We start from the raw sequence: 19,870 nt of genomic DNA, 5'->3' as shown, positions 1-19,870 counted from the left end.
CTTCTAACTATATCAGCAAAATTTGACTTGTTAGTAGATCTTGCCTTGCTGATCATTTTTGTGATTTAAATTAAAGTGTATATTTATCTATTATAATTTAAATCATATAAGGCAAAACGCTAAAAAAATGGTAAAAATTGTCATTAAAGGGCAATAACTACAATAAGGAATTGTCAGACGATTTCCTCCATAAGTCTTAATTGTAGATCTTGTCTTTCTGATCATTTTTGCTTATTTAAGTTTCTATCTATCTATTATAATTTTTAAGATATAAGGCAAAAACGCAAACAATTGGTAATAAAAAACGTCATCAAAGGGCATTAACTCTAACAAGGAGTCAGCTGACGATTTATACCATGAGACTTATTTGTGGAACATGTCTTTAGATTATTTTTGCAATTTAAAATTTCTCTCTATCTATAATAGTTTTCAAGATAATAGATAAAAATTTTAAAAAAAGGTAAAATTTGTCATTTAAGGGAAATAACTCCTATTAGAAGTCGTCTGACAGTTTTGGCGTAAATAGACAATTGGTAGAGCTCTTCATTCTGAACATTTCTGCTACTGTCTGATTTTCTCTATTTATTTATAACGGTTTTCAAAATAATAGACAAAACTTCATTTTGCCCCTATGTTCTATTTTTAGCCATGTCGGCCATCTTAGTTGGCAGGCAAGGTCATCGGACACATTTTTTAACTAAATACCCCAATGATGATTGTGGCCAAGTTTGACTTTAATTTGCCCAGTAGTTTCAGAGGAAAAGATTTTTGTAAAAGTTAACGACAATGACGATGACAGACGCCAAGTGATGAGAAAAGCCTGTTATAAAACACATATATATTTTTATGACCTGACTTAATATGTGACCACTCATATATGCTACAGACAACAAATAAAGCTTACCAGCAAATGATTTTTGCACATGTGATGCTGCAAAAGCAGGACATTTAGATACAGCAAATTCTAAATCTCTGATAGCATCATCTACTCTATCTAACTGTATGTTGTGCTGTAAATAGAAAAAAAATAATATTAATTTTTAATAATTACATTACATTAATGTCTAATAAGGATATGTAGCTTTGATTGGCAGATAACCATTGTGCAGTGTTCCAATATTATATTTTCCAATAAAATGCAACTTTCAAGACTGCATGTGCTCTCAATCATGTCAATGCCAAAAATGCATAGTGTCAATTATATTGCAAATATTCCTTTGGAATTTTGTGTCTTCCTTTTTTGTATTGATCATGTCCATTTTGAGAACTATACAAAAGGCACTTAAAACTGAGTCTCTGTGCATGGAAGTAAATGTGACAATGTTTAAAATTTGGTCTGAAAATCAGATGTTTGCTAAATCAAATGAAAGCTGGAAACATTCTTTGGTATGAATGCACTTTCAGTGATTAAGTAATCCTTACAACAAAGTTTTTATAAACAACAAGATCTGCCAGAAGAGTGTATGTCTATACCTCATGAAATTGACTTAAATATGTATATACATGCAAATGTATAGTTATTAATGATTATACCACATTGAACTTTTTAGCTTGAATTGAAATACATTTGTGTACCCTTTATACTGCCATGTCACTTAGTGGTTGAATGGTCAAGATTGAGGGGACCAAGAGGTAAATTATTAGTGGGCAACAGTATTATCTGAACAAATGTTTTTAAATTAAAATGAAGTTGAACATTTAAATAGTTGATGATTTATGGTATAAGTTTTCCCTCACACAAACACTTTTAATTATTGACCTGCCTTTAATCTTTCTTACACTAACCTTATGACAATGTTCACTAGGTTACTAGGAACTAGCTGCAATAAAGTTCAATCTGACCTTCCGTTGTCATAGTTACTTACATGACCTCTATGATGATATATATCAGCATTATCAGGATCTAACCTGACAGCTTTAGCAAAACAGTCCAATCCATCTGTTTGTTTTCCTTGTTGTATTAATATACTGCCTTTCTTTATTAAAGCATTTACTCTAATCTGAAATAAATTATACAAATGTTTTAGGCATGTTATTTGTGGTGTCCAACTATTGGACAAAACTGTCAATAGCTAAATCTGAACAGCAACTACAATTCTTTTTGTGATAAGAAGACCAAGTTCCAATTGTCTACAGGACATTTATTAGCGTCTGATGGTAACTTGCTATGAATTCCTAACCTGTCAAATTACTTCTTGGTCCGATTAAAGTCACAAGGATGATTTTATGTATAAGGCATCCAACAAAAAGCGAGTAACCCTATTTTATCTGTGTCAAGTGTAAAACAATGATTTTAAAACACTGAGATGTCTCACCTGCTTTACAGATCATGATTGAATTTATGTTGAAAGACTTTACAATGTTCAGCATATAACAGGTATCACATAAACATAACATTATCAATGATCCATGAAATTGAGGTCAAAGTCAGATGAACCCTGCCGTATGGACATGTACACCTTACAATCATTTCATACATCAAAAATGGCTGAGCTATTGCTTTTAGTATCTGAGAAACTGACATAAACACAAAAACTAAACACTGACCAATGAATCATGAAAATGAGTTGAAAGTCAGATGCACATGTACGCCTTTCAATGATTCTATACCGAATATAGTTGTTCTATTACTCATAATAAGCATGATAAGTGAGAAAAAGAGTTTTTTCAAGCAATCACTAATCCATGAAAATAAAGTCAAGCAGAAATTTCAGAACATAAGGCATTGTAAGGCATCAGATGATCTGTATGCAAGATATGAAGTATCCAGGTCTTCTACCTTTTAAATGCAAAACTTTATATATCAGAGGAGTTGTGTTCACAAGGTGTTATTGTTACAATATTAAATCAAAGCATCGTTGATGTTGTGATCCAGCCATATTCATAGCTAGTCTGATAATCTTTCTGACCATACTTTTTTCTAATTTTTTTCTCTTTTCATTTCCAATCTTACTGTAAAATTTCTATGTTATTGTCCAAAGGTAGGGTATTTCGCAATATTGATGCAAATATAGATATATATACTGATCTTTCAATTTTAGACTCTGTCTGATTTTATTTTTGACAAGAACGGAAAGGAAAATTGTCAAACAAGTAATATATTTTTTATATGCCATTAATAATGACAGGTTTAATAATTTCCAGAAAGAGGCCTTATAAATGCACTTTCTCAACAACAAAAATTAAAAAGATAATAACTGTTTTTTATCTAAATTGGTGTTCATTCTTCAATAATAAAAAATACATTTCCTGTATTCAAATCTGAATGTACAAATACCTAATGCTGAGATATTTCCAATTACTGTTAAATAGCAATATAATGGGATATAAATCATGTAAATGTAAAACAAACAAATAAATTTTATTGCAGAAAATGCTCAGGTAAGAGTTATGCAATTTTGTTTTAAAAATATTTCAACCAAATTTCTGACAATTGTAACTAATTAATTAGAACTTGATTATTGACTTATGTCAGATGATAATGGCACTGATTTTACAAGTAAAATAAAATTTGCTTGCATTTTTTATACATATTTTTTTTCATTTTAAGTATTTTCTTTGAAAAAAAACACATCAGATTAATCATTCAGCTAGCTAGCAAAATTAACAGAATATTTTAATGTAGTAAATAATTAGTACATTTGTAGGTTTACTATTGAGGTCAAGAATGTGTGTATTCAGTTAGGTGTGTAATAAATTGTGTCTATTTAATTATGTAACAGGTCATGAGATATTAACTGTTTTGATTTAAGCCTGGGGTTGTTTCTAATTAATACTTATTTGAAAATCATGACAGTAAATAATCATTCTGACTCTTACTTGCCTATGGAAAGAATTGGACTAATACCATTTCAAACTAGAGGCTCTAAAGAGCCTGTGTCGCTCACCTTGGTATATGTGCATATTAAACAAAGGACACAGATGGATTCATGACAAAATTATGTTTTGGTGATGGGGATGTGTTTGTAGATCTTACTTTACTGAACATTCTTGCTGCTTACAATTATCTCTATCTATAATGAACTTGGCCTAGTAGTTACAGTGGAAAATATTTTGTAAAAATTTACAAAATTTACAAAATTTATGAAAATTGTAAAAAATTGACTATAAAGGGCAATAACTCCTTAAGGGGTCAATTGACAATTTTGGTCATGTTGACTTATTTGTAGATCTTACTTTGCTGTACATTATTGCTGTTTACAGTTTATCTCTATCTATAATAATATTCAAGATAATAACCAAAAGCTGCAAAATTTTCTTAAAATTACCAATTCAGGGGCAGCAACCCAACAACATGTTGCCTGATTGGTCTGAAAATTTCAGGGCAGATAGATCTTGACCTAATGAACAATTTTATCCTCGACAGGTTTGCTCTAAATGCTTTGGTTTCAGAGATATGAGCCAAAAACTGCATTTTACCCTATGTACTATTTTTTAGCCATGTCGGCCATCTTGGTTCGCGGGCAGGGTCATCGGACACATTTTTTAAACTAGATACCCTAATGATGATTGTGGCCAAGTTTGGTTAAATTTGTCTTAGTAGTTTCAGAGGAGAAGATTTTTGCAAAAGATTACAAAAATTTATGAAAAATGGTTAAAAATTGACTATAAAGGGCAATAACTCCTTAAGGGGTCAACTGACCATTTTGGTCAAGTTGACTTAATTGTAGATCTTACTTTGCTGAACATTATTGCTGTTTACAGTTTATTTCTATCTATAATAATATTCAAGATAATAACCAAAAACGGCAAAATTTCCTTAAAATTACCAATTCAGGGGCAGCAACCCAACAACGGGTTGTCAGATTCATCTGAAAATTTCAGGGCAGATAGATCTTGACCTGATAAACAATTTTACCCCCCATGTCAGATTTGGTCTAAATGCTTTGGTTTCAGAGATATAAGCCAAAATCTACATTTTACCCCTATGTTCTATTTTTAGCCATGGTGGCCATCTTGGTTGGTTGGCCGGGTCACCGGACACATTTTTTAAACTAGATACCCCAATGATGATTGTGGCCAAGTTTGGTTTAATTTGGCCAAGTAGTTTCAGAGGAGAAGATTTTTGTAAAAGTTAACGACGACGGACGACAATGACGGACGCCAAGTGATGAGAAAAGCTCACTTGGCCCTTTGGGCCAGGTGAGCTAAAAAGTGTGGGAATCAACTTAGATATATTAATACACATGTTGACCTACATTTCATTGAACAATAATTTACACAAGCAAAAGATACTAATATAATACTTTCAAAATTCTTATCAACTGATTCAATTGATGTACAAATACTTTTTCAAATTAATTCATAAATAGTAAATCATCATAAATTTTGATTTAGAAAGGAACTATATGCAAGTGTATATCTAAAATAAAGTCACTATTCGACCAACCTTTTCTTAATTTAAGGGCAAATAACATGTCAAAAGTTTGCAGTTGATGATTGAAATGGTGTAGAAAGTTTCAGCAAATCATGAAAAAACATAATTAGTTTCATGATATGTCATCAACTTAGTATTCCGCACCATCTCCAAAACCAGAGTGATAGCATAGATCCAGCATGGCTGAATCAGAAAAAATGTCAAAGTCCCAACTCTTGTAAATATTGTTAAATCAAACTGTCATGCGGGGTCAAACATAGTTCTTTTGGCAGACATCTTTTGTTTTTGTGTCATTTGGTTGTTCTCATTGACCTCTAGTCAATATCCTATAGATACTCTGACATATATATCAAGGAGAATTTTATAAGCAAACATAGAAACTCTGCACACAATAAGAAGGATGACTACCTTTTTATTGACATCGTCCTCTGTCAATAGTTTGAGATCAGCCAAAGAATTCTCTGTTTCTCCACCAAGGAAGTAAAATGTTGCCCTCAGAAGTCTAGCTTCCATACATTTACAAGACTGATCATTATCTATCTCCTTGGTACAATTTGGAATGATTTCTTCATATTGCTCTGCATTCATCTGTCTGAGAGCTTCAAAATAGGGGCTGTAAGGTAAAAAGTTAGATATTCTATCATGGCTGTTAGGTAAAAATTAGACATTCTATCACTGCTTTTTTTCACAAAGTTCCTGGTAAAGTTAACCATTGTAAATTGATTTTAGTTAACAATAAGTTAACAATAATAAATATTTTGTTATAATTAGGATGTTAGTTTTCTCAATTGAATTGTTTCATATTTTTCACACAGGGCTTTTTAAGCCAACTGAATCAGGTATGGGTTTTTCTAATTGTTGAAGGCTGTACAGTTGCCTATAATTGCTTACATCCACTTCATTTGAACTAGTTGTCTCATTGGCAATCATACCACATCTCCTTTAATATATCTATAACTTAACAATCTGATGATAACTGAAAAATATGTGGAAAGTCTATGAGATGAAGGGCTTATAATATGTATCAAACTACTACATATAACTAATTACAGATATTAGTTCTTTTGTATAGAATAAGGTTACAATTTTACCAAAAACACTGCAAAGGCAGAATGGTACATATTTTTGCTTTGGAGGGTAAAATAAGGGTACTAAGGGCAGGCACCCTTCTATTTTGGGAGGCTCCCAACCAAATGGCCATCATGTCCCCTGTAATTAAATGGAATAGTCATTACAAATAATCATGTTTTCTATACCTGTCTGTGTCTGGAATGTCTGTCTCACCATTCTGTACAGATGACTGGTCCAAGGTACCAGCTTCATTGATTACTGGATCCTGGGTAAACGCCTTTAAATATGTTCTAATAAAATGTTTTGATGGCATTGTTGGTTTTCTATTCTGTCAAAAGAAATCAGTAAATATTTACAGTTTATTCATGCATAATGATTTTATTATTTATATGTTATAGAAATATGACCAGGTTTAACAAGCTATTTGTGAGCCTGTAATTCAGTAGTTGTCGTTTGTTGCTGTGTAACATATTTGTTTTTCGTTCATTATTTTGTACATAAATTAGGCTGTTAGTTTTCTCGTTTGAATTGTTTTACATTTGTCATTTCGGGGCCTTTTATAGCTGACTATGCGGTATGGGCTTTGCTCATTGTTGAAGGCCGTACGGTGGCCTACAGTTGTTAATTCCTGTGTCAACTGGTCTCTTGTGGAGAGTTGTCTCGTTGGCAATCATACCACATCTTCTTATTTTTTTTGTTAATTCCTGTGTCAACTGGTCTCTTGTGGAGAGTTGTCTCGTTGGCAATCATACCACATCTTCTTATTTTTATGTTCACTATTTTACTACATTTGTATGTTGTCTTCTCTAATTATAACATTGTACCTTTTCTTACTCAGTTTTTATTTTTGGGTAATTAAATGTGGCTTGATTGTATTCAGCTCTGCCATGTCTGCTATGGCTAAAATTAATTTATAACAAAGATTTTGTTTGCTGTTTTAAGATTTTGCTATTTTCATATAAACTTTATAAATGGGACCATGTCTCTAATTGTAACGAAAAAAGATCAAATTTTTTCACAGCTGTGGATAAAAAATTCAAAATTAAAACCATCTCTTAAATTAAGTCAACTCTGAAACTTAAACATCATAAATTAAATTGGTGTGGCTGTAAATATATCAATATGTCAGAAGTCCATTTAGATATACATGACATACTTACAGCATAAGTTTCTTTGGCTTTTGATTGTCCTAATTGTTTCAAAACTCGATCAGCTGTCATCAGTGATTTTGGATTCTGAAATCCCTCTAATATACACAAAGCTGTCACATCTATAACATACAATACAAAAACAATAATTATTCCCATTGCTTCTAATGATCACAGAGCTGTTACACCAGAATTTATTATACTACAATGCTTGCAATGATTTGAAATTTGAATAACTTCAAATCAAATATTTACATCAAGCTGTTACATCTGAAACCATACATGTATGATCCAGTAGTGAACAGGACAAAATGTCAATTGTTGTCCCAACAATTTTTAAAAGTGCTGTGGTAAGTGCATGATATTAGACTGTTTACCTTTTGCATTGTGACGTGATGTAACATTTTTGATTGAAAATTAAAATGCAAAAATGAAATACATTTGTTAATATTTAATTTAATTACGCCTTCCCTTTTTTATATGAGTAAGCATAGTAAGTATATAGCACAGTATGCATCTCTATTTAGTTGTGTATCATAACATTTATTCAATGTTTCATCTGAACCCTATTTTTTTTAACAGAAATACAATTCTATTTTATTTTTAAGGTTGACTATCAATTAAGAATGTTATTTGCCAATTGAAACCTGTTACAACTTGCAAAGATTATGTGTAGAAACTTTTATAATATATTCGAATTATTGCCACCAGGAATATGTCATAAGATTTAACATTACTGGTTACAGTCAAAATTGTCTCCCTTCAACTTCCTGTTTACATTTTGACAATATGGCTGCTTTTATGAATAATTAAGTGCTAATTCAAATCCAAGCAATCCTCTGTTAGATTCATATAATTTTCAATTACTGCCGATTGATATTTGGATAGAAACTCAATATTTGGGATATTAATTTCAAGCAATTTTTTTCACCCCTTTCATCAGTCAGGGGTGCTACTTAAACAAGTGATTTCATCATCACTTATTTCAGTGATTTGATAAATTCAGTTATCACCTATTTAAGTGATTTTAGTGTTTTCTTTGATCTTCAAATGCTAATTTCATTGATTTTCCATATTTTCACAATCTTTTCTATAATTTTCCTACATAAATCAATTATCCTTTTTTCTTTGTATATTAATTTCACCAGTGCGCTTGGGCAGTAAGTTAGTGCGCTAAAGCTTTTAAAAGTACCCTTGGGAATTTTTCTGTAATCAAAAATTCATTAACTATTCTTACTATCAGACAAAGATCAACAATATTAGGTAACCTGATTGGTTTTCTTTAGAGTTAGAATGATCTACTTCAAGGTTATGACCTGATCTACAAACTATTCCAGTTTTTGCATATTTTAAAAAAACTGTAAAAGTGTCAGGCTTATCAAGCAAAAGACAGTTTCTGCATGTACATAGTTGTTTTTTCAATGGAATTGTTGTCTTTTTACCAATAAAAAAATCAAGCTTGTGGGAAAAATATCAAGAAAATGTTATAAACACTTATTAAAGTGATTACATTTTAACTTCTAAAATTACTTGTTTCAGTGATTTAAAAAAGTCTGTGTGAAAATTTTTAATATTTCACAGCCAAAATCACTCGAGGAAGTGATTCTGAAATCACTTGTTTAAGTAGTACCCCTGACTGTTCATGAAATTTCCGCATCTTTATATTCTTTCAAGTGAAATATTTTAGAAAGAAATAGGTCTTTTTGGACCACAACATAAAGTCTGATACATTTACCTTCTAAAGCCTGTGTTAAATCTCCCAGCTGTTCAGCAGCATTAGCCCTCCTCATCAGACATTTTGTATATTTGCTATTGTTTTTCAAAGCCTCTGTACAATCGTCAACAACCATCTTTAGATTCATCTACAACACAATAAGTGTATAATTATTAGCAAGCCAACTTTACAGACAAAAATTTCCATTTCATTAAATTCATCTGAAGTAATTTTTCCATTATTGAAGTGTTATCATGATTTCCTATTTCAATCTAGAAACTGTACTTTCTGCAAAGAGTACTTTTTCAATAAAGTTTAACATCAACATCAACAAGGTTAGGAAGAGTTCACAAGAATCAGTCTGTCTGTCTGTGTGCTAAGAAAATAGTATGAGTACTGCTCATACTTGAATAATTATGCTACCCAATTTAAATCGACTATGATCATGATGATGACAAACTATGTTTTCTCCGGAAACTCTAAAAATTATTTGTATCTGAAAATAAAGCAGCAAGTCCACAAACTATGACATGTATGAGGTACCCATGAATCTATAAAAGCTTAGTTTAGGAAAGTTAATACAAAGCAAACACTGATGAACAAATAAACATACACAACGATCACTCATTACATAAGCAGGGATATAATTATGTAAATCCAATGTTCTCCCCAGGATCTTGAAAATTCTATATTTTTTAAACCATGGTGCTATTTGAAGATTTTAAAATACAATATATTATAAATGTGGTGCTATAATTTTAGGGAAACTGTCCCATTTTAAATCCAACATTGTCCAAAGGTGCTATTTCAAAAAAAAAACTGGGAGGACAACTAAAATATATACATGATATAAGGAATCAATGCTATCAGAATAGACAACAATTTCAAAAAGGCAAAACTCTGTCAGTATGGTCATGGTTCAATTCCATAATTTCTGACAGAACATCTCAACCCACTAAATATAAGCTGATTGAGCATGTTAAGTGTGTCCTTTACAATCTACTTACAAGCTTTTCATATGCAGCAGCTCTATTGTGGTAAAATGTTGCTAAATCTTGTTTTTCCTCTGGTGGGCAAACTTTAATAGCTTCTGTGTAACAATGAATAGCCTGGTCATAACGTCCTCCTTTGAAATATTTGTTTCCTTTATTTTTATCTGCTTGGGCTTTCTCAAGAGGTGACAACTCCTGAAATTCATTAAAACATTATGAATACAAGGATAAGTGTTTATTTTTCAATATGACAGCAACCAAACAAAACAAAAGAAATCTGTCTGTCCTGCCCGCCAAAATTTCACCAGGTCAGCCATTTTTATCTTTTGTGCTGGTCCCATTGTCAGTCTGTTCCGTTTAATGATGAACACAATTTTTTTCAATTGCTTTATTTTTATATTGTCCTAGAATCACTTACAAACATTTTCAAAGTCCACTTGAAGATGGAACACAGAGTTTTCCAAGAAAATACAACAAACGATCACACACAATTTGAAATTACTGCAATTTCACTAGAAATTTTAAACAAGTGACAGAAATTTTCCCTTGATTTCCCATGGTGAAAAAGGGTGTGATGACAATGTACCATGTATTAAACACAGCTTTTATGGTTCTGCCCCTTACTGAATATATTGATATGAGTTTGATTTCCTTGATTAATTGTTTTAATAACAAGCTTCGGTGGGTTAATATGAAAATTACTAGCAACTTTGATAATAAGGTAAACCTAAGTCAGCATGGAACTGTGATTGTATGAATCATAAAGCAAGAGAGAAAACTTATTTCAATAACTTTTGCTCCTTTGATCACATGTCTTTTCTTTCATTACCTAGTATCAATATCATCATTTTTTAATTGGCAATCCATCTGAATATTTGTTTCTGACAAGTCTATTTAAAGCACAATATTGCATTTTGTATCAAACCAAAGAGGACATAGAGCTGATATTAAAGTACATGTAAACATGGTAAAGAGATGTGGTACGATGGCACATCTATTCACTAGACTAGTTTACTATTTCAAATTCAATTTTAAGAATGAATTGCCCCAGTTGACCTTCAGTCATTCTGGGGAAAACATTTACGTCATTAGACATAGTGAAGATATATATTTGCTTTGTGACTTCAATTTTTTCCAGAAAAAAGCACCTGCTGAAAGATCATGTATTGAGAATTAGCAGAGCTGCCAACTTCCATGATTTATGGGGGATTTCCCCCATGAGAGGTGTTCAGATGAATTTGGAAATCCTTTATTATAACAATTGAACAACTCAAAACAGGCAATCAAATGAGTTAAAATGGTATTTAAGCACAAACATACTCATTCAATCAATAAAGTAGTAGATTAAAAACATTAATGACAATATAATAGCATTAGTCCTCTTGCGTATAAAAACCCCCATGGAGATTTTGAAAAGTTGGCAGGTATGAATTCTACTTCTATTTCTACTTCTACCGCTGAGTGACCACCGTCATCAGTTGACTATTCTGTCACTTTTGGGTGTGCATATGAATAATTTTGAAAACACCAAAAACAAAAATAAAGGTGCTATACATATATTTAACAATGTTTAACAGTGGGGGTTAAAAACAAGTGACTATAGATTTAAATTTTAGTCAGGAGATGAAGGATTCAAGACTACTGACAGATGTCACTGAGTAGGGTAAGGCGTTCCAATCCCTAACGATTCTTGGGTAGAATGATTCTTTCCTCATTGTGGTGTTCCATGATGGAATCAGGAAAAAGTTTTGAGCCATATTTCTGGAGATTCTTTCTGGTGGTATGAGTTTATGACTTGCTGTAATGTTTACTTCTTGGTTGCTGATCTTATATAGTATGGTTAGACGTGCATTTTTTCTTCTTTCCTCTAATGATGTACAATTTATATGTTCTAGTATGTATCTATTACTGTATTGTTTGGTCATGTTAGTTATATATGTAGGACTCTAAAGTGCAATGTTAGTATTGTTACTCTAAAGTACGATGGTCAGGCTAAAATGCGATGGTCTACGCTAAAGTACGATGATGTCTCACGCTTAAGTGCTATGGTTGTTTGATTGCTAAAGTACGATGGACCAATAGCATGAATAGGGTAAGGTTTGAGGGCTTAAAACATTAAAGTACATGCATGTTAAATCAAAGCACTGTAAGCGCTGTAGGCAGTTAACCAAAAACCAAGGCAAACGTAATTATGAAAACTGTGGCAATGTTGCTTCAATTTTTTTTTAAGATTTGAAAGAACAAACATTAAACATTCGTATATTGTACATTTATGTTCATTAAATGAATTGATTATTAAGGCAAATTAATTAATATTTCATCAAGGTTTTCAAAAGCAACTCGTATATCAATGTAAATGACTCACATCTTCACCCCCAAGTGCATGATGTTACTCCAAGTTTGGAATAAAATGACAGGTGATTATAAAACAGTTGGTCAATTATTCTCGGGCTTTACACTGGTTGAAAGATTTATATGTTTTCTTTAAAATGAGCCATAAATGAAAATTATTATAGGCCCAGAAATAATTTAATAAACAATTAAAGTAAATTCAATAATCTAGACTCATTTTTTTTATAAAAAAAAATTTATAATTAACAAGAAATAATTGTAACAAGATGCCGTTACGGTCGAAGTCTCCCAAACAAAGCCCCCATAATTCGTCATTCCCATGGTCTCCTGACATTGGGCAAAGTCCAGTTCATATTGGTTTGGTCTAGTAAAGTGATATGCATATGTGACACCAAGGAGATTGACCCTGTATGTCATTCAAATCTTTTTGAAATGATGAACAGGAATAAATATGGTTTAGGTGTGGGTATCTCGACCGTTTACAAGTTCTCAAACAGGAGGGGGTGGGTGACCCCAGGGACTCACCCTATATTTCATTTGATTTGTTATATTGTCCCATACATGAATACATATGGTTTAGAGGTGGAGATCTCGACCATTTCCAAGTTCTCAAACAGGAGGGGGTGGGGTGACCCCCGGGACTCTCCCTATATTTCATTTGATTTGTTATATTGTCCCATACAAGAATACATATGGTTTAGGGGTGGGGATCTCGACCATTTCAAAGTTCTCAAACAGGAGGGGGTGGGGTGACCCCAGGGACTCCCCAAATATTTCATTTGATTTGTTATATTGTCCCAAACATGAATATATATGGTTTAGGGGTGGGGATCTTGACTGTTTACAAGTTCTCAAACAAGAGGGGGTGGGGTGTCCCCATGGACTCCCCCTATATTTGATTTGATTTGTGTTATTGTCCCATACATGAATATATATGGTTTAGGGGTGGGGATGTCGACCATTTCCAAGTTCTCAAACAGGAGGGGTGTGGTGACCCGAGGAACTCCCCATATATTTCATTTGATTTGTGATATTGTCCCATACCTGAATATATATGGTTTAGGGGTGGGGATCTTGACTGTTTACAAGTTCTCAAACAGGAGGGGCGTGGTTGTCCCCAGGTACTCCCCCTATATTTCATTTGATTTGTTTTATTGTCCCATACATGAATATATATGGTTTAGGGGTGGGGATCTCAACCATTTCCAAGTTCTCAAACAGGAGGGGTTGGGGTGACCCCAGGGACTCCCAATATATTTCATTTGATTTGTTATATTGTCCTATACATGAATATATATGGTTTAGGGGTGGGGATCTCGACCGTTTACAAGTTCTCAAACAGGAGGGGGTGGGGTGACCCCAGGGACTCACTCTATATTTCATTTTTGATTGGTTTTATTGTCCCATACATGAATATATATATTTAGGGGTGGGGATCTTGACCATTTCCAAGTTCTCAAACAGGAGGGGTGGGACGACACTGGGGACTCCCCCAAATTATTTTCATTGATTTCTTTTATTGTCCCATTCAAGTATATATATATTGTTTAGGGGTGGGGATCGCGACGGTTTACAAGATAAAAGTACATTTTCAAATTGAAGGGGGTAAGGATGACCCCCAGGGACTCACCTTATATTTTGGTTGATTTTTTGTATTGTCCTGTTCTCATTACTGAAGACTGCATGTGTCTATCACCTACTGTTTTCGAGAAAAAGTCATTTGAAAATTAAAAAAAATAAAATCCCATAGGGTTCTATAGTAAACCCCTCCCTTCTTCAGGCCCCTCCAAATACCCCTAAATAGACCCCAATGCACAAACAAAAGATAAATGGCTCCGCTAGACATGTTAGTCTAATATTTTATGAAACCCTAAGTAAATCTGACAAACGGTCAAAGTTGTCTTCTTAGACGGTTTGAGTGGATTCGGTCCGACTTGTCTCGGGGACGAGTTGTCCACATTACTTAAAACATCCCATCAACGTCGATTTCTGCATCTGTTTTCCTGACCTCGTTTCATTCATCGTTTCATTCATAAATAACAACAACCTTATTTGGCAAGATAAGTTAGAAATTACCACCCATTTATATAACTTTATTTCCTCTATCATAGAGATTTGTTGTACATGATCAATATTCCTGCGCATTTTGCCATTTGGGAAATATAAACGACTTGTAATTACCGATTTTTGGCAATGAAATATTTCATACAATTGTTCTTTGACATCGTAGCCTAAAGCACAGGGGATAATAAACTACGTACGGATTTCTATTGAGCACTACTTCCTATGTGCAACTTCAAAAGTTTTGGGTAGTTCGACGATCATTTAAGGTTTTTCTGGTCATATTTTTTGTATTCCAGAAACAAAAGTATTAAAAAAATGTCCAATTAGTTATAAATAACATAATAGCCAGCTAGATAATAACATTGGCACGTATTTCAGCATTTATTGGGTAGAACACAAATCTAGGGTGCTCGCATAAGGCAGCTTAACTGCCTAAAAACGGTCTTTTTTAAAAGCTTGTATGCTAAGGTATAACATATGTGACAGGCTTTATAATTCACAGGTAGGCTTAAGTGATTGTTTCTAAATTTAGAAGACTGACCACATAATAATTGCTAAAAAGGTAAATTAGGTGTCACAAAATACTATATTTCCTGTAAATGCTTTTTTAACAATTCAGGCGTAATAAATATTAATTGGTGTAGCTTGCCGTTCACACACCTCCCCTTACAGTTGTCATTGTAAATTACAAATACAAATTTCATTCATTGTCGGAATAAGTAACATTCATTTGTACAAGCTTTATTTTAATTGCTAGAGAAAGGCGATGTTCGCCAAGTTTCTCCTTTTTCGTAGCGAGTACAAATACATGTTATATTTTCCTACAATGGTGACAATATGCAAACTATGTTTTAGCTGATAATTTATAATTTATGCTTGAAAACATGTACCCTTATTTTACCAACGTTACTTTTCAATAAAATCGACAATATTTTAACAAGGACCGCAAAGTAAACTGCAACGTAAACAATGATTTAATGTATCCGTTCACTTCCAATAGAAGCAGGATACAGGATACCTATGTGTATACTATTTTGTATCTATATAGTAAAATGGTCAACTGCAGGACACAAGTCCTTCTTCCAGCACCAGAAAATAAAAAAAACACATTTCCTTTAGCCGACAAAGCACAGTTAAGTTTAAATTAAGTCATGGACATTTGGTTTAAAAGTTGATAATCAAATATCTTCCGGCATGTTCATTTTCGGTTTGTATAAACGACTGTTTACGTCATAATCCAACTACATTTCTTACGTCTATACTTTCCCGGACCATCAGACTTTAACGTATGGAGGCATCACACTTTAGCGCAGACCATCTCACTTTAGCGTGACCATCGTACTTTAGCGTCCCCATCGCACTTTAGAGTCCTACATATATCTAGCTGATCTTCTCTGGATTAGTGATGTTCCCAAACATGTTAATGTTAAAAGCATGATCCTTAATCAGTCAGGGGACTTATTGAAATAAGTGATTAATCATTTTTAAATCACTTATTTAAGTAGTAAATTCGAAGTTTTGTCACAAATTGTGATTTTGTAGTTTTACCAAAATTTTAAACACATAGGTTTACAATGGTTTAGATCAAGGCTTCCAAAACGGTCATATATTCCGGACATTTGTATAATGTCCGGTAAAAGTCCGGCTAGGCAAAGCACGAAATGGTCATCTACTTTTTAGATTTCAAGGCTTTCTTAAGAGACGGTCATTTTAACATAATTCGCGATCTTTTTGACCCAACCTTTTGCCTTTAAGTACTATCAAAACAATCCCTACTTTAATACCTTCTCATTTTAATCAATGCTAATTAGTTGTCGAACAGCTGAAATTTTCCTGTTCAGGTGACAGGTAAACTATTTTGAACCGGACATTGATCGGTCTATTCAAAGTTATTTTCTTACATTTCACCGGTTTGCATCTAATTAATTTAGTCAAAAAGATTTAAATTATCAGAAATACATTTACAAATAAGATTTGATGAAAAAATTAAAGAGGTGAAAAGGAAAAATCGTCATAACCACGTTGTTTTAACCAGAGACATGTCTCTGTTTGAACTAGTAAACGTGTGCGCATGTGCCTGTGCGCAGGTGTGAAATTTAATTATGCATCCTACTTTCTTAAAAAAAATGCTTAAATTGTCATTGATACCTTTATCTCACGTTTATTTCGAATATTTTCTTGAAGAAATAATGTAGAATGAGCTACTTACACTCATTCATGCTTTGCAAACGTACATGGAATTTACGTATCCGTCTCTGGTCCATGTTTTACCATTGTCAAGATAACATCCGGTTTCAGATTTAAAAACAAAAGTAAAGTTTTTGACAACGTTATTTTGCACAAATAAAGAGTCTAAGGCAGATATAAATACGCTGATGTTGCACACTTCGGATGATGCACTGCCAATTTAACAGTTTACGTCAGAACTTCGAATTTGAATCAAAGAAAGTTTAATATTGTTTTTTTTAAATATCAATCATTGGGATGGCCAACTCCGCAACTGATTACCATAATTGCCTTTTGTTTATTTAGTCTTAAGGGATTAAAATCGGGATAATATATAGAATTTCCGGCTGGCTAAAAATAATTTTGGAAGCCCTGGTTTAGATAATATCTTTTCATTAGAAAAATTGAAAAAAATGAACTTTCTGCTTCTTTTAAGCAGCAAGGTTTATATCTTTGATGCAAGCATTTAGCTGCAAATTCTATTTTAGTTGAAAAAATGCTATAAAAATGGCTTTACATAATGAACTGATACTTTCTTAACAGATTTTTCCCAGCAGTGGGAGTATTTTTCCTGTAAAATTCAAGGTTTCATCTTATAGATTATGTAATAAAATTCTACTGTTCCCGATCAACTGTTCGGGGGTGTTGAAATTAGTGGGGGTTATTAAACTAATGATACTTAAAGAAGTGATTTTTTGGAAGGAAATTGAGGTATGATACTTAAACAACATGAACAAGTGATTTTTATGTCATTATCCTAGATTTAGTACAAGGTCATCACCTGACATGACCCGGTCATCCTATCAACACAGATGTTGGTTCTGATAATTTTAGCAACATAATTAGTCCCTGGATCATTAGCATTCTATATTAAAGCTACTATAAAATTAAATCACTTAGTCTAGTGATTAATTTGTACTACTTAAATAGGTGATTATTAAAGAAAGACAACTCTTATTTCCAACCTTTATGGACATAATGTTACTTGAATCAGTGATTTAGAAAATCACTCATTTAAGTAAGTCCCCTGACTGTTAATTCATTTGTAATTGTTTTATCAAATTAAACACTATTATACAACACAACAAAAAGAAAATAATAATTAGGGAAAACAAACCAAGGGCGAATCACAGGCACTAGTCGTTCTTTCAATCATAATAAAATATGGACAATGGGAAGAAAATAGTGTCAATAAAATTGAGAATGGAAATGGGGAACGTATCAAAGACAAAGAGCCTAAGGCCACCAATGGGTCTTCAACACAGCCGGAAAATTTTCAGGTGTTATATAAGTTGAAAATGAAAGTAGGGTTGATGACAATTACTTTATAGTCACCATATGTCTTAAACTGTTAAAACTAATTTGATGTTACCCCTAGTCCAAATAATTATGACGTCTAGGAAGGCTATTTAAAAAATTTTGCTTTGAGGACGTCAATTTAGGATAAAAATAAATGTGGATAGTGTCCACATGTGGACACAGATGATGCCCCCGCTTGCATATCCTATAGTTATAAAGGGACATAGCTGAAGAACGGTAAAAGTGACGCTACCCAAATTTGAACTTGATCCGAGTTTTGTGGTAATAAGCATTGTGTGTAAGTCTCATAACATTTGGTTGAGGCTAACTTAAGTAGAGAACAGAAACTAAAAATTCAGCAATTTTTCTATTTGTAAACATGCATAACTCTAGAACGGTTGTGTATAAGTTTTATAACATTCGGTTGAGAAAAACTAAAGTTAGAGAACGGAAATGAAAAATTCAGCAATTTTTATGTTTATAAAGGGACATAACTCAAGAATGGTAAAAGTGTCGCTACCAAATTTCGTACATAATCTGTATTAGGTAGTAATAAGCATTGTGTAATAACATTTGGTTGAGGCAAACTAAAGTTAGAAAACAGAAACAAAAAATTTGTACTTGATCTTAGTTTTGTGGTAATGAATATTGTGTATAGGTTTCATAATGTTTGGTTGGGGCAAACTTAAGTTACAGAATGGAAACTACAAATTTTGCAATCTTTCAATTTATAAAGGGGCATAACTCAATAATGGTTAAAGTGACACTACCCAAATTCAACTTGATCTGTGTTTTATCAGTGGAAGTCAAAATTAAACATTGCATTGTTTAAAGCATTGATTGTATTTGATTCAACTATAATCATGGACAAAGGAAGATAACTCCAATTTTAAAGATTACTTGATATTTAGAAAATAAAAATTTTGCAATTTTTCCATTTTTAAAGAGGCATAACTCTAGAACAGTTCAAGTGACGCCACCAAAATTCAAACTTGATCTGTGTTTTGTGGTAATAAGCATTGTGTATAAGTTTCATAACATTTGGTTGAGGAAAACTCAAGTTAGAGAACGGAAACCAATTTATGGACGTACGTAGACGGACAAGGGTAAAACTTAATGCCCCCACCGCTACGGCGAGGGCATAAAAACTGCTTCGCTAAGCGCAGCTGGATACGCCCGCAGAGGTCCAACCCTGAACAGTTGGGACAAAAATGGACACAATATTCAAGCTTGATACAGGTTTGAATTTGGATTGTATTAAATATTTGACATATTATAGGTTTCTGAATAAATGTAGTCAAAGAACTTGAAATTGGGTATATGAATTGAATTTATATTCAATTAAAGATTTCTTGCTGTTGTGCAATACACTGTGCTGTTGCGCAATACTTAGTAAATCTGTTGTCAGACTTTAAACAATTAAAGTTCAATTAATTCACAATGTCATGTTAGAAATTTATGAAAATGTAAAGGGAGCTTACATCAATAGATATAAACAATTCACCAAAGTTTCATGAGAATTTCTGACATCATTTTTGAGTTATTGTCCAAAACTGGAAAATCCCCCCTTTTTTAATGAATAAAACCCCATAACCATGATCTCAGAAATGTAAAATGTAAAATTTAT

The 19,870-nt window shown here is 32.7% G+C and overlaps 1 protein-coding gene across 1 annotated transcript in view; it reads right to left on the bottom strand.

Moving 5' to 3' along the window:
* The window catches only part of LOC127700778 (mitochondrial import receptor subunit TOM70-like), a 29,451-nt gene that overhangs the window by 8,642 nt on the left and 939 nt on the right, over positions 1-19,870 (bottom strand). Inside the window, exons 2-8 of the mRNA XM_052204431.1 lie at positions 10,318-10,497; positions 9,332-9,458; positions 7,609-7,718; positions 6,634-6,776; positions 5,786-5,990; positions 1,866-2,000; positions 905-1,010 (exon numbers count right to left, since the gene is read on the bottom strand). Of these exons, the coding sequence (XP_052060391.1) occupies positions 905-1,010; positions 1,866-2,000; positions 5,786-5,990; positions 6,634-6,776; positions 7,609-7,718; positions 9,332-9,458; positions 10,318-10,497 (1,006 nt within the window). The remainder of the gene's footprint in view (positions 1-904; positions 1,011-1,865; positions 2,001-5,785; positions 5,991-6,633; positions 6,777-7,608; positions 7,719-9,331; positions 9,459-10,317; positions 10,498-19,870) is intronic.

The sequence above is a fragment of the Mytilus californianus genome, unplaced genomic scaffold, assembly GCF_021869535.1.
Source record: "Mytilus californianus isolate M0D057914Y unplaced genomic scaffold, xbMytCali1.0.p SCAF_5, whole genome shotgun sequence".
Taxonomy (NCBI): domain Eukaryota; kingdom Metazoa; phylum Mollusca; class Bivalvia; order Mytilida; family Mytilidae; genus Mytilus; species Mytilus californianus.
The sequence above is the reverse complement of the archived record's forward strand: the minus strand, read 5'-3'. Positions and strand labels throughout refer to the sequence as shown.